This window comes from Balaenoptera ricei, chromosome 4, assembly GCF_028023285.1.
Source record: "Balaenoptera ricei isolate mBalRic1 chromosome 4, mBalRic1.hap2, whole genome shotgun sequence".
In the NCBI taxonomy this organism is placed as follows: domain Eukaryota; kingdom Metazoa; phylum Chordata; class Mammalia; order Artiodactyla; family Balaenopteridae; genus Balaenoptera; species Balaenoptera ricei.
The window spans coordinates 101,281,482-101,297,980 of NC_082642.1; the positions used below are offsets into that span (position 1 = coordinate 101,281,482).

Sequence of the window (16,499 nt, forward strand, 5' to 3'; positions counted from 1 at the left end):
TTCTAGTGTAGTTTTCATTTCAGTTATTGTATTGGTCATCTCTGTTTGTTTGTTCTTTAATTCTTCTAGGTCTTTGTTAAACATTTCTTGCATCTTCTCAATCTTTGCCTCCATTCTTTTTCCGCGGTCCTGGATCATCTTCGCTATCATTATTCTGAATTCTTTTTCTGGAAGGTTGCCTACCTCTGCTTCACTTAGTTGTTTTTCTGGGGTTTTATCTTGTTCCTTCATCTGGTACATTGCCCTCTGCCTTTTCATCTTGTCTATATTTCTGTGAATGTGGTTTTTGTTCCACAGGCTGCAGGATTGTAGTTCTTCTTGCTTCTGCTTTCTCTATTTCTTCATTTTTAATGTGGATGTCTTTTACTTCTTTTTCTTGCCTAATTTCCCTGGCTAGAGCCTTCAATACAATGTTGAACAGAAGTGGCAAGAAAGGACATCCTTGCCTTGTTCCTGACCTTAAGGCGGAAGCATTAGTCTCTCACCATTAAATATGTAGGTGTGAATTTTATCAGGCTGATGAAATTTCCTGCTAGCCCTAGCCTGTTTTATTTTTTGTCATGAAAGGGTGTTGGATTCTGTCAAATATTTTTCCTGTATTGATTGAGATGATCATGTTTTTTGTCCTCTATTCTAATATAGTGTATTGCATTGATCAATTTTCATGTTGAACAACCTTGTATAAATCATGGCATATAATCTTTTTATATGTTGCTGACTTTGGTTTGCTAATATTTTCTTGAGGATTTTTGTGTCTACATTCATAGACACAATGAACATAAATATTGGTCTGTAGTTTTCTTGTGATGTTCTTTGTCTGTTTTTGGTATCAAGGTAATACAGGCTTCATAGACTGAGTTGGGAAGTGTTCCCTCCTATTTAATTTTTTGGAATACTTTGTGAAAGACTGAAAGATTGGAATTAATTCTACTGTAACATTTGGCAGGATGCACCAATGAAGCCATCTGGACCTGAGCTTTTCTCTGTAAGTAGATTTTTGATTACTAATTCAATCTCTTTCCTTGTTATAGGTCTATTCAGATTTTCTATTTCTGATTGAGTCAGTTTTAATAGTTTGTGACATTCTAGGTGTTTGTTCATTTCATTTAGGTTAACTAATTTGTTGGCATACAATTGTTCATTGTATAAACCCTTTATTTTTGTAAGGTCGGTAGTAATGTTACCACTTTCACTTCTGAATGTAATAATTTTAATTTTTTCTTGGTAACCTTAGCTAAAGGTTTGTCAATTTTGTTGATCTTTTCAAATAAAGAACTTTTGGTTCTGTTGATTAACACTATTTTTCTGTTCTTTATTTCATACATTTCTCTTTTTTTAATAAATTTATTTATTTATTTATTATTTTTGGTTGCACTGGGTCTTTGTTGCTGCATGCAGGCTTTCTCTAGTTGCAGTAAGCAGGAGCCACTATTTTTTGTGGTGTGCGGGCTTCTCTTGTTGCAGAGCACGGGCTCTAAGCACGCAGGCTTCAGTAGTTGTGGCACACAGGCTCAGTAGTTGTGGTTTGCGGGCTCTAGAGCACAGGCTCAATAGTGTGGGACACGGGCTTAGTTGCTCTGCGGCATATGGGATCTTCCCAAACCAGGGATCGAACCCGTGTCCCCTGCATTGGCAGGCAGATTCTTAACCACTGCACCACCAGGGAAGTCCCATATATTTCTCTTCTAATCTTTATTATTTCCTTGCTTCTATTTGCTTTCAGTTTAGTTTCCTCCTTTTTTTATAATTTCTTAAGGTAGAAAGTTAGTTTATTGATTTGAGATCACTCTTCTTTTTAAATATAGGTGTTTATAGTTATAAATTCTCCTCTTAAGCCCTGCTTTAGCTGTATCTCATAAGTCTTGGTATGTTGTGTTTTTGTTTTCATTTAACTCAGTATTTTCTAATTTCCCTTGTGATTTCTTCTTTCACCATTGGCTTTCTAGGCGTGTTATGCTTAATACCCACTTTTTCGTGAATTTCCCAAATTTTCTTCTGTTATTGAATTCTAATTTCATTCCATTGTGATCAGAGAACACATTTTGTATTATTTCAATCCTTTTGAATTTATTAAGGCTTGTTTTATGACCTAGTGTATGGTCTATTCTGAGAATGTTCCATGTACACTTGAGAAGGATGTGTATTCTGTTTTGAGTGGAATGTTCCACAGATGTCTTTTAGTTCTAGTTACATAGTTTTGTTCATCTTCTCTTTCCTTGTTGATCTGCTGTCTAGTTATTCTACACATCATTTAAAGTGGGGTACTGAAATCTCCCAATTATTATTGTTAAATTGCCTATTTTTCTCTTCAGTTCTGCCAGTTTTTGTTCCATGTATTCTATTTATTTATGTTTATGTGGTGATTTATTTCTGTTCCATATATTTTAGAGTTCTCTTATTAGGTTCATATAAGTCTATAATTATTATGAATTCCAGATGGATTGACCCTTTTATTATTATAAAATATTCTTCCTTGTCTCTACTAATTTTTGTCTTTAAGCTTATTTTGTCTGATTACTATAGTCACTTCAGCTATCTTTTGGATATTGTTTGCATAGTATATCTTTTTCTATCCTTTTACTTTCCATCTGTTTCTGTCTTTAAATCTAATGTGTCTATATATGGAATCTAAAAAAAAAAAAGAAAATGGTTCTGAAGAACCTAGGGGCAGGACAGGAATAAAGATGCAGATGTAGAGAATAGACTTGAGGACACAGGGAGGGAGAAGGGTAAGCTGGGATGAAGTGAGAGAGTGGCATGGACATATATACACAACCAAATGTAAAATAGATAGCTAGTGGGAAGCAGCCACATAGCACAGGGAGATCAGCTCGGTGCTTTGTGACCACCTAGAGGGGTGGGATGGGGAGGGTGGGAGGGAGATGCAAAAGGGAGGAGATATGGGGATATATGTGTATGTATAGCTGATTCACTTTGTTATAAAGCAGAAACTAACACACCATTGTAAAGCAATTATACTCCAATAAAGATGTTAAAAAAAATAAAAAATAAATAAATCTAATGTGTCTCTTATAGATAGCATATAGTTGGATCATGTTTATCTCTGCCTTCTGCTTGAGTTTAATCCACTTATGTTTAACGATTTAATGTAATGTCTGCTATCTTGCTATTTGTTTTCTTGCTAATGTAATGTCTGCTATCTTATTAGGTCTTTTTTGTCCCTCTATTCCTCCATTACTGCCTTCTATGTGTTAAATAGATATTTCTAGTGTGCCATTTTCATTCCCTTTATGTTTCTTTTACCATATTTTGGATGGTAAGTTATTATTAAGTTATTTTCTTGGTGGTTACTCTGGGGATTACAATTAACATCTTAACTTGTAACTATGGATTATGTTTTGCTTCACGTTTCTTCTTGGATTTGAATAGTCTAGTCAAAATTAACCACAGAAAAATAAAAAAGAGCTTTCAACTCACAAACACTGTTTAGGTACACACTGGGAGGTTGCTATTATAACAAGCACCAGCCTCTGGTATGAACACTTACCTTGTCTAACAGTACGTTCTGCCACAACCTAAAGATACTGAGGTAACTTCTATCCCTGGCAGCAAAAGATGTGAAGAAAAACTGCAAAGACAAATAATAGGACAATTTTAATGTCATGGAAAAAAAAGGGAAAGTATCTGTCATGACAATCTGCTGTGACTTGATATGGTCAAAGCAAACTAGTAGGTCACCATTGCCTACTTTATATACTAATTTTTGTTAAATTTTTCATTATAATAGAAAAAAACCACGTAACTGGTGCATGAACAAGGTGTCTTTTAAAATTGTACCTTACAGCAAAATAATTTTATCAATATTTACTAGGGAAAGGAGCTTGAACTGGGTAGCTATTTACATTCATTGTAGTTTAATTATTAAAATCAATCTAAATAAACTTATGAAAAAAATTGAAATTTTATTTATTCTGAACTTTGCAGAGAGATATGATTTGGTGGCTATTTGAGCCAAATATACACAAAGAATAAGAGAAAAATGCAAGTGGACTTCAGAGATAGATTTATTTTAAGGATCCTAATCTAAAATTATATCATCTTTCATAGTCTTCTAAAAAAATCCAGAAATACCTAATCTCAATTAATTATAGATATAAAACACCCATGTTTACACTAAACTTTGCTTTCAATGTTGTATAAGAAAAATAGCATACTTCAATCTATAATTCCATGTTTGCTTTTAGCCCCATCTCCTCCTCTGCATGTAAATGATTTTGCAAAGTCATATCTTATAATAGGCTTTTATGAGAAAATATGACAAGTGGCAGCACTAAATACAGTCTCTCAGTGTATCGTCTCTTCTGATCCCCTATTAGTGACTTTGCATGATTGACTGGCTATTTTTAGGAATAAGAAAGCTCAGTTCCATTTTTGATTTATTAAATAAAATGCCAAACAAAATAGTATTTGAGGTGTTTATATTTTTCATAGAAAGATTTTAAAGTAGTATTTTACCAGTTAATAAACTGAAACCTAGTTTATATAATATTCTTCAAAAAGCAAAACTTTTTATAATGGGGATATATCTAGGAGCTCTTCCAAACACAATTACACATATAATATTGTGACCTAGTGATCACTATTTACTACGCTTTATCTCCTTTTCTTAGACCAAATTTTAATAATCTTACAACCTTGTATGTAGATATATAGATAAGAAAAATCTCCTAGTCCATCTCTTTTTCACCATGGTGTTATGCTTACTATTCCCACTTTTTAAACTAAATACTTTGTTATCAACTTTATCCACTCTTATATACCAAAACCACATTCTCAACTCCTTAACACTCCCATCTTTCTGGGCATCTTATTTTATTCCTTGTTAGATATCCAACTTCAAAAATTTACTAATATATCTTGCTTCGATAATAACCTTAGACAGCTCCCTGGTGGCCTAGTGGTTAGGATTCCAGGCTTTCACTGCCATGGCGTGGGTTCAGTCCCTGGTTGGGGAACTGAGATCCCGTAAGTTGTGCAGCGCGGCCAAATAATAAATAATAATTATTATAATAATAACCTTAATTTATGAGGAGTTCTGGATAATGATATCTCTAAGCTGCTGGGGCATAGAACGTATGCTAGAAACGAAAACAACAAAAAGAAACATGATTAACCTTCCCTTAACCATATAGTACATGGAGGGATAAATACTTAGTAGTGTAGATTTTTTTTCTCCATGATGATGGTAAAAGATCACTGAATCAATACAGTGAGGTAGTTAGGACCAGTGTCTCTGCAATTAAACTACCTGGGTTCATATCCTGGCTCTACCACTCAGTTCTATGACTTTGAGTCACTTTTATTTTCTTTAATTTCCTCATCTACAAAATGAGGATAATTTCAGTAGCAAATTTTTGTGAGAACTAAATGAGAAAATACATGTAAAAAAAACTTAGCACAATATTTAGAACAAGTATGTTCGGCAAATGCTAGCTGTTGTTATCATTATTAAAATTTAAATGCTTGACTCAGAAATTCCATTACCTATGTGAGAAAGCCACAAATGAGCTTAACAAAGCATGGTCACACTGTTCACCACAGCTCTGTTTGTAATAAAACAACGGAAGTGAACGATTAAGGAAACCATGGTAAATCCATTCTATGAAATATTATACAGCACTTTAATAAGCAGAGATAGGCCAATCTATATGTGCTACCTGTGACTCCAAGAAATAATGTTAAGTTCTTTTTTAAGAAAGGAGAACTGACGAACAACACATATAAGATAGCATTTACTTTAAAAACAAAGCAAAACTATATGTTTATATGTATGTGTATATACATGTAAATACAAAGGAAGAAGGTCTGAAAGGCCTGAAAAGATATATACAAAACTGATAACAGTGTTTGTCTCTAAAAAAGCAATGGGATTGGGTATTACAGGCATGGAAGGAAGATGTTAGTTTTAGAACTGTTTGATGATTTTCTTAAACAATGCAGTGTGTGTGTGTATACATATATCGACAAAAATTCAATAACAATCAAGCTAAGAAAAAAAAGAGAGAATTTTATTCAAGCCAAACTGAGGATTATAACCCAGGAGACAGTCTTTCAGATATCTCTGAGGACTGTCCCACTAGTCAAGAGTTAGAGATGCAGTTAGACAAAGAATTATGTATCATATTAACAGGTTAACATTATACATAAAGTTCATCAGAGATGTTTGGTCAGGTGTGCACATACAGAGCAAGCCTTTAGGTTCATTGCAACCCCCTGTATGGAACAGGAAAAGAAATATTAATCTTAAGATTACAATGCTGGCATCTGAAAAATGGGACCGTTCTCCTACTCTGAGGAAGTCTGGTTAACGTGTAATGTAGATGAACATTGCACACTGGGAAAAACTCGTCCCAAACGGGGGCATGTTGGGGTGCTTTATGTGTGTTTCAATTCTGACTTAGTTTGATTGTCCTGCCATAGAGAAATTTATGATTTTTTTCCTCATCACATACATTTATTGTAAAATTAAGAATAAGCTTATTTTAGGTCTTGTTCCCTTCCTGAACAGTTTGGCCCTAAAGCTGTTCAGCGGAACAGAGGAAAGCAAGGCATCCACGCTAGAGGTAAGGGTAGGGGCAGAGGAGCTGCAATAGCCCAAAGCAGGGTGTCAGCACCAGAGAAGAATGAGGAGGTTGTCCACGTAGAAGGGCTGCCCTGTGTGGAGTACCAGAGCCCAAGCAGGGTGAGGAGAGCTTTTTCAGGATGAGAGCCCTAGTGTGGTGGTGGGATGGGCAGCAACCTGACTCTATGTGTCAGAAACCAAGTGTAGGGGAGGGGCAGCAGAGGAGATGAAGATGCATTACATACAGGTCCACTGATCAAAGTAAATATATTACGGATAATGGGAGCCTGGTTTCTCTCAGTCAGGGAAGGGAGTTACAAATACAAAAGGGAAGGGATTTCCTTGGCGGTCCAGTGGTTGAGACTCCGCACTCTCAATGCAGGGGGCATGGGTTCCATCCCGGTCAGGGAACTAAGATCCCACATGCCACATGGTGCAACCAAAAAAAATGAAGGGGAAAAGCAAAAATAACTCTGTGTTGTTGGACTGGAAGTAGAGGTATTCGTGTGAATTGGTGGTTTGTCATTCATAGATAGATAGATAGATAAACGTAGATGTATAAGTGGGAATATATGTGTGTGTATTATGTATATAGGTGTGTAATTTATATATATATTGTATATCCCCTTGTTCTGCCCAATTAGAGGGCTCAAACAGTGATACCCTATAGCAGTGAACAAACTGGCTTCTAAATATCAGTCTCCCCTAAAAGAAAACAGGACTCCTTGGAGAAATGGCTGATTCCAGGACTGAGGCAGAGAAAACCTGTAACATCTTGTGCTAAAAAGCAAGAAAGTGGGCTTCCCTGGTGGCACAGTGGTTGAGAATCTGCCTGCCAATGCAGGGGACACGGGTTCGAGCCCTGGTCTGGGATTATAATTCATTGAATAAAATAAGAAGCTATGAGGTCATATTGATATAAGTAAATAAATGAATAAGTTTTATGAGGCATAGTATATTTACATAGTTTCAAAGTAGTTGACCACAAAACATTATTACGAAGGAAAATAGACTAACTTTACAGTAAAGTCTGGCAGACACCACCTTATTCAAGTGATCAAAGTGAATCAAAGTGAATATCACCAGTAATGGTAGAAATTAAATCATGTACCACTTGATAGGACACAATGGAAAGAAGAGAGCATCACTTCTGTGTTATTTCTGTCAAAATTGTATAACTTAAACTTGATCATAAGAAAATATCAGACAAACACAATTGAGGGATATCCTACAAAACAACTGACCTATAATCTTTAGAAGCATCAAGGGCATAAAAGTCAAGGCAAGACTAAGGGACTAGTCCAGAATAAGGAAATTAAAGAGCATGACAGCGAAATGTAATAGGTATTTCTGAACTGGGCCTATTTGCTATAAAGGATTTTATTAGGATAACTGAGGAAACCAAAGCAGGTTTGAGAATTGAGCAGTGATAATGATCAATGTTAACTTCTTGAATTTGATGGTCATGTTGTGGTTATGTAGGAGAATGTCTTTGTTAGAAATACATGCTATATTTTCTTTAAACACATATTAGGTTCATTTCCATCTGCCATCTTTTTAGGGGATGAAAAACTCCCTAGCTGAAATATGTTTGCTAATAAATGTAACTTGAGATTTTTCTTTGAAATTAAACTGTAAAAATGTTAAACAAAAAAAAAAAAAAAAAAAGAAATACATGATAAACTATCTGGGATCATGTCTGGAGTGATAAGTCTTCAGAGTGACAACTTATTCTCAAATAGTTCAGAGGGGAAAAGTTCTTTGTACTGTACCTGGCAGTGTTCTGTAGGGATGAGATTGTTTAAAAAGAAAACTGAAAGTGCATGTGAAAGAAACTTTACAAGATTAAAAAGTATCATCATAATGATTCAATCTCATGATTGTGTTTCTCTCTCCTCTCCCCCGCTCTTTCCTCTTTTCTCTTTCATCTTCTTCCTTCCTTCCTCCTTTCCTTCCTTTCTTCCTTCTTTCCTTCCTTCTTCTTCTCCTTCATTCCCTTCCATACTTTTCTTTTTTCCTTCCTTCCTTCCTTATTTCTTTTTCTTTCTCAGCATTATGCTTCTAATGTCACATACAGAGCCCGTATCAATTTTCCAGGTGGGTAGAAAAAGATTCTTCATACCAAGAAATGATGGATATTGTAGGTGGATAATAAAAATGATGGCAGTTAAAGAAAATCGCCATTCTAAAAAAGATTGTAGTGATTATGTGTTTACTTGTATGCTACCAAATCTCTGTTCACTCTGGTTTTTATTAGTTGCTATTGTGCAGGTATTATTGACCAAACAATGATCATGGAATTATAGGGTATTTAGAAATAATAAGGATATTTGCTAAGGCTTACCCTGCCTACCTCTTATAATGAGGAATTGAAAAATATGGGAGAAAGTTCTCTGTAAACTATAAACTGCAAAAAATTTTAGCAGTCATTTAAAGTTAGTCACCAATAAGTATTTAAGTATACAGAAATCTAGTATTAAATACTATTAAATATTTCTAACTCCAAGAAGAATTGCTTACATTCCCAACATTGATGATCAGTATGAGGCAGAATTTCTCCACATTATGTTACAAGGCAAAGGTAGAAAAGTTTTTCACCTTTTCACCCTCTGTAAAGATCTGGATAGCATTTGGGATGAGTCGAGCGGTCTTCTCCTTGGTCATAAAGGTTATGTTCTTTAAAGCAATAGAAATCTAAACACACAAAAAAGAATAAAAAATTGCAAAACGAATTTCTCAGAAACATACACAACACAAAATACCAAGTATTACATCAATCTAGTCCAGAATATTCAGGTGAAAAACCTAAAGGAGTTAATAAGCATATGCCCACATTCTCTGAGATAAAAACAGTGAACAGATATTCTTCCCTTCAGCAATTTCCTCCATCAGCTCCTATACCTAATATTAGGATAAAGTGTGAAAAGACACATGGGTATTTATGTTCCATATTAACACACACACAGACACACAAAAAATTCAGACAGTCTGTCACATAAGACATGCTTTTGGCAGCCAAAAGGAGGTATGTTCAAGCTTTTTTCAACCTGAAGTCTCTTTTCCCAGATATATTAAATATATACAAATGGAGCTCAATGTATTAAGAAAAATATATTACACACTTATACTACACATAAATATACTTAGATGTATACCAGTATAGATAAATACATGTAACTTACTTTGAAATCTAAAGTACATTGTTTTCAGAAGGACTGTATACATTTCTATCTCTGCAACTATTTGTATCAGCAAATCAAATGAAAATACATCTTACTGTAGTTTCCCATCTGAAGATGTTGCTATAGAAACATAGCCAGTTTTCTGAAAGGTATAGTCGTCCCTGAAGCAAAATGTCCCTCTGAAGAGCACAAGCATAATCTACATTAAAAAATAATAATAATAAGGAACAGCTTAGTAACAAAAAAATGTGGCAACTTCATAAATCTTATACTACTTGAACACATGGAAAGTCATCACTTTGTTCATTAGTTCATTCATTCATTCATTCATTCACTTACTCCTATATTTTGGGCACCACACACCAGATATTTTGCTAGTCACTAGGGTTACCAGAAATGGACCTTGCCCTCATGGAACACTGTCTAGAGGGGAAGGCATACAATAAACAAATAGAAAAATAAGTATAATGACCAAAGTGTGGAGAAAGCTGAGAGCATATAGCAAGGGGTATACAGGTATGGGGGAGGGGGCAGGAAGAGTATACATGGAAAAGTTCTCCAGAAAAAGTAATCTATAATCTGAGATCTGAAGATCAACAAAGGGTCAGCAGGAACATGAGGGAACAGCATGTGCAAAGGCTCTGCGGTAGAAATAAACAACATCTTTGAGCAACTATACAAAGATCTCTTGCTAGAGAAGCTGGAGAAGCTAGCTCATGTAAGGTCTCACAGGCCATGGCAGAGTGTGGATTTTATGAAAAGCCATCAATGAGTTTTAAGTGGGAGGACATGATCAGATGTATGTTATTAAAGACCACTTTATTCACACTGTGAGTATGGATTCAGATAAATCAGTTGGAAATCCAGGGGGGAACTGATGGTGGCTTAGACCAAAAGATGACAGTACTAGAGAAAGAAGTAGTTAGATTCAGAGATATTTAAGGGGTAGTACTGATGGGGAATTGGTAACTAATTAGATGTTGGATGAGGGTGACGGAAGGAGCAAGGATGACTCTAAAAATTGTATACATTTTAAGTTTAGTTTCAAGTTTGATCCTCTCTACCTCAGCACTGAAATCCAGCAAAATCAAGAGTGCTCTGGTAAATGCCACTGCCTACAAGCAAGTTAATACCATGCCTCTAAGATTAAGACCTGACTCTGTGACTAAAGTAAATAGCATTGCTAAATTATTAATAATATAAGATATAAAGAGCTGCTGTGAAGAGATTTAGTTTAATTGACAAATTTTAAAACTATATAAAGTGGTTAGCAATTTTAGGAAAAAGTTATTGAGGTTATGAACCTTAAAATATTTAAATTTGCTCGTGTTAAATTTCTAAGGAAATACTAAAAATAGAACAAAGGAATGCAGTCTTTCACAGTGCTTCCTTCAGCAAAACAAAACTGAGATGCCATCAAACCAAAAAGAAAAAAAAAATCCTAGTAAATAAGCAGATTAAGTTACTCATTTACTAGTATGCATCTCTAAAACAGGGACGGGGCTAAAGGTCACCTTGAAGTATCCTGAAATTTTTATCTAAAGCGCTGAAACACTTTATTAATTCGATGCTTCTCAAACATCAGATCAGAAATACCTGGTAGGTTTATTAAAATAAAGATTGCTAGGCCCTTCCCTGAGTTTCTGATTAAATACATCTGGGCTGGGGGGAGAGTCGGCACGTCTAGCAAGGCCCCAGGTGATGCCAACTTTGCTAGTCTGTGGACCACACTTTGAGAACCGCTGCACTATTTTACATTAACTGTATTCAAAGCTATGCTAACATTTTAACTTAAGACTAATTGATATAGATTGACAGATTTTTTCCAGTGGTTTTTAAAAACAGTCTCCCTAAAACAGGTGTGTTTTACTGTAGTAAACTTATACCTCATAAAAATTGATTTTTTGTAAGATGGTTTCCTAGCAATATGTCCTAGGCAAGAAATGAAAAAAAAAATTTTTTTTTAATTTATTTTTTTGGCTCTGTTGGGTCTTCATTGCTGCGCGTGGGCATTCTCTAGCTTCAGCGAGCGGGGGTTACTCTTTGTTGCGGTGCGCGGGCTTCTCACTGCGGTGGCTTCTCTTGTTTCGTAGCACAGGCTCTAGGCGTGTGGGCTTCAGTAGTTGTGGCGCGCGTGGGCTTAGTTGCTCCGCGGCATGTGGGATCTTCCCAGACCAGGGATCGAACCCGTGTCCCCTGCGTTGGCAGGCGATTCTTAACCACTGTGCCACCAGGGAAGTCCCAGAAAAATTTTTTTAAAGAGCAAAGGGATTTTTACTTTGTTTTTGCTCCCAATTTCCCTACTGATAAACAGACATGTACAACAATGAGCACGTCAGAAGGCAATATTCTACCTGACTTGAGTCATATTAACAATATGATTCATCTAGAATTGAATAAGAAAATGTTTGTCAAAAATTGTTTTATGGATTTTATAACTTTATCATTGGTTATTGGAAAGTTAGAATAAAATTAAGTAAATTAACCAAGCAACACAGTGAAACAGGAGAGAAGAGGGCACGGCGCAACCTTTAAAAGAATGACAGCCCAAGGACACGACATAAACTGATTAGAACCAAATAGGTCCAAGATGGCAGACGAGTCCAACTTCCACCAGACCTTGAGCCTCAGTATATGCTCATTGTAGCACATCAGCAAGCCAAATGACATGCCCACAGGCACCATGACAGTTCCAAGGCCGACCATAAAGGTCAAAAAGTGGGTGGTGGCCCAATTCCTGGAAATCCCCACTCCTTCCCCAAAATAGCTGGAATACTCCTCCCACTCATTAGCCTATGAAATTACCCACCCCTATAAAACCTGACAACCCCATACCCTGGTGCCACTCTTGCCTTCTGAGATCCCAGACTCTGTCTGTGGAGTGTGTTTCTCTCTAAATAAATCCACTTCTTACCTATCACTTTGTCTCTCACTGAATTCTATCTGTGACAAGGCATCAAGAACCTGAGTTTCATTAAGTCCTGAGACCAGGTGTGTGATCTCAGTTAAAAGACCCTGGGTTTGAGTCCCAATCTGAGTTACAGTTTCAACAGGTCACTTTGATGTGTGCATTAACATCAACTTACTAGTTATTACATGATCAATTTCAGCACAATTGAATGGCTCTAACACTTAAAGATTTATTTTAATAACTATAATATAATAAAGGATACCATGGAAATATGTACAAAGTGTTATGGGAATACAGGTGGAGTGAATCAGCACTATATACTTCTGGAGTAAGCTTGCACAATAAGTAGTATACACATATTTAAATGAACAAGATGTACTATTTAATTTTACAGAATTTAGGCATATCTCCATAATGATGTTGAATTAAGAGAATGTGTTTTTAAACAATAATGTCAGGAAATATACATCCCAAAGTATTCTTTTCTAGCAGCAATCACCTTTGGGAGCCCAAGAAAGCTGATATTACTTAAGAAAGACTCTTTGGAACAACATTATTAGGATTGATTTCAGATTTAGTACGTAAACAACAAGAGATAACCATTCTCATTTTTTATACTCTACATTTTTTTTTTTGGTTTCTTTTCCCCCCTTTGCTTTTTACCTGAGAAAACTGTAAGGGTAGATACAAACTGAAGAAGAAAAAAAATTAATTTTCCCTTGTGAAAAAGGGAAAGAGACCGCCCCCCAACCCCTTAGAGCATTTTCTTTAGAAAGCTTATAAATTCTTTCTCTGCACCTGTGAGACGTGAATCTTTTTAAAAGTAAAATAAGGGCTTCCCTGGTGGCGCAGTGGTTAAAAATCTGCCTGCCAATTCAGGGGACACGGGTTCGAGCCCTGGTCCAGGAAGATCCCACATGCCGCGGAGCAACTAAGCCCGTGCGCCACAACTACTGAGCCTGCACTCTAGAGCCTGCGAGCCACAACTACTGAGCCCGTGTGCCACAACTACTGAAGCCCACGCGCCTAGAGCCTGTGCTCTGCAACAAGAGAAGCCACCGCAATGAGAAGCCCGCGCACCACAATGGAGAGTAGGCCCCACTCACCGCAACTAGAGAAAGCCTGCGCACAGCAACAAAGACCCAACGCAGCCAAAAACAAAATAAATAAAAATAAAATTTTTTAAAAAAGTAAAATAAGTCTCTTGTCAGTTTTATAACCCAGGAATGTTTTCTCCAGGACCTGGGAGCCATCTCTTTCACATGTAAACATCAGGGAAGATAAGATCCCATCTCCCAGTTTCTGTGAGTGGGTAGGAGCCTAATTTCGGTGGGTGCCTTGATCCAAGTTGCAAAACTAACTCCTATCTTTAAGAAGTGAGTTTATTTTTCCTTCAGATAAAGCCAATTAGCTAACACAGCTGCCCCAATTACCAGATGAATTTAGGATGAACTGATGTCACATATGGTGCTATCAAGTCCTCTTACTTGAGGACTAGTTATCATTTTTTTTAGTAAATTTATTTATTTGTTTGTTTTTATTTACTGGCTGTGTTGGGTCTGCGTTGCTGCGTGTGGGCTTTCTCTAGTTGCGGTGAATGGGGGTTACTCTTCATTGTGGCACGCAGGCTTCTCGTCGTGGCTTCTCTTGTTGCAGAGCACGGGCTCTAGGCACGCAGGCTTCAGTAGTTGTGGCACACAGGCTCAGTAGTTGTGGCTTGCGAGCTTTAGAACGCAGGCTCAGTAGTTGTGGCACACGGGCTTAGTTGCTCCATGGCCTGTGGGATCTTCCCGGGCCAGGGCTCAATCCCATGTCCCTTGCACTGGCAGGCAGATTCTTAACCACTGTGCCACCAGGGAAGCCCAGGACTAGTTATCATTTATCTTTAGAACATGTAATGGTTGTACCTGCCTGCCTATATAAAAGGGTGAGATTTCTTTCTGCCTTCACAATGTCTTTTGCAGATTGCTTGTGATGCACATCACATTCTACTTTAATGTTTATTCAATAATAAAACCAAGTGTTTTCTTTCTCTTTTACTTTGTGAAGAGGTTTTCTGGGGTGGTAGGATATTTTGTTTTTAATTATATTTTCCCAACACAACATTTTCCAGCATGAAAATCTGCCTTGTTCACTCATTTAATCAGAGAAGTTAAAAAATGTTTTAAGCAATGACATCACTGAAGAAAGCATTCTCCCAACGTGAATGCATTCAAATCAACAAACATATTTAGCAGTGTAAATATTGTTATTTTAGTACAAAACTAGTACATAGAACTTCCGGTCTAAGTTGACACGTGTCTACTTCCCCTCTTGCTCCAAAATTCCTTTGAAATGACAGGGAAGACGTATGAGAGATTAAATTTGTAACAATGCTGAGGGGTGGGTATAAAAACTAGAAGTTTTGATAAATTTTAGAAGACAAAAAGTGGATACAAATGTATAAACCACAGTGTAGAGAAAGCCTCAGCTCAAAAAATATATGGGAAGGCTGCAGCAGAGATAACAGCCACTCTTCCCTATGCCACCCCAGAGAGACTTCACACTTAGAATCAGCAGGTACAAAGAGGGATAGCTAGAACAGGGACAGATATCAAATAACTGCCTGGTGAACTCCCTATGGTAGAGGTCAGCCACAGTCACCCACATCTTCCAACACAGCGGAGTTGCTATAGCTTTGCAGCCACATCATCATTTGGTGTTGTCAGTTGTTTTGTTTTTGTTTTGTTTTTTAATTTAATTTAATTTTTTAATAGTTTTTATTTATTTATTTATTTTTGGCTGCGTCAGGTCTTAGTTGTGGCACGTGGGATCTTTTGTTGAGGCACGCAGGCTCTTCCTTGTGGTGCTCGGGCTTCTCTCTAGTTGTGGCATGCAACAACTCTCTCTCTAGTTGTGGTGCGTGGGCTCCAGGGCACTTGGGCTCTCTTGTTGAGGTGCGTGGGCTCGGTAGTTGTGGTATGTGGGCTTAGTTTCCCCAAGGCATGCGGGATCTTAGTTCCCTGACCAGGGATCGAACCCACGTCCCCTGCATTGGAAGGTGGATTCTTCACCACTGGACCACCAGGGAAGTCCCTGTTTTTAATTTTAGTAAGACTATTAGCTATGTTGTTTATTTAATTGTGCTTTTAATTTGTATTTCCCTATGACAAATGATAGTGTGCAATTTTTAATATGCTTATTTGCTATCCATATATCTCCTTTGGTAAAGCATCTGCCCATTTTTTAATTGGGTTGTTTGTGTTCTTACTGTTAACTTTTAAGAATAGTTTCTATTCTGGATAGAAGTGTTTCTTTAAAAAGAAAAAAATCAGATATGTGATTAACAACTGTTTTCTCCCTGTGTCTTATATTTTCACTCTCTAAAAAGTATCTTTTGCAGAGCAAAAAAAGTACAATTTATCAATTCTTTTCTTGTATGAATCATGCTATTGGTATTACATCTAAGAATTCACCATCAAATCCGAGTTCATAGAGATTTCCTCTAGAAAAACCCAGATGTTTTCTTCTAGAAGTTCTACAATTTTACATTTTACATTTAGTTCTATGATCCATTTTGAGGTAATTTCCATAAAAAGTGTAAGGTAGGCATCAAGGTTCGCTTTTCTGCATATGGACGTCTAATTGTTCCAGCACCATTTGTTGAAAAGACTAACTTTTCTCCATTGAATTGCCTTTGCACCTTTGTCAAAAATCAGTTCACAATATTTGTATGAATTTATATCTGGGCTTTTTTCTGTTCCATTTATCTAAATGTCTATCCTTTGGCAAATCTCAGACTTTCTTGATTACTGTAGTTTCATAATAAGTCTTGAAATTGAGT

The 16,499-nt window shown here is 36.6% G+C and overlaps 1 protein-coding gene across 3 annotated transcripts in view; it reads right to left on the reverse strand.

The window, feature by feature from the left end:
* Window positions 1–16,499, reverse strand: part of GRAMD1C (GRAM domain containing 1C) — a 95,986-nt gene that overhangs the window by 51,764 nt on the left and 27,723 nt on the right. For 2 of the 3 annotated variants that reach the window (XM_059921109.1, XM_059921108.1), the window contains exons 3-5: window positions 9,861–9,964; window positions 9,182–9,277; window positions 3,509–3,589 (exon numbers count right to left, since the gene is read on the reverse strand). In XM_059921109.1, coding sequence (XP_059777092.1) covers window positions 3,509–3,589; window positions 9,182–9,277; window positions 9,861–9,964 — 281 coding nt within the window. The remainder of the gene's footprint in view (window positions 1–3,508; window positions 3,590–9,181; window positions 9,278–9,860; window positions 9,965–16,499) is intronic. The other variant, XM_059921110.1, reaches the window with a different exon arrangement.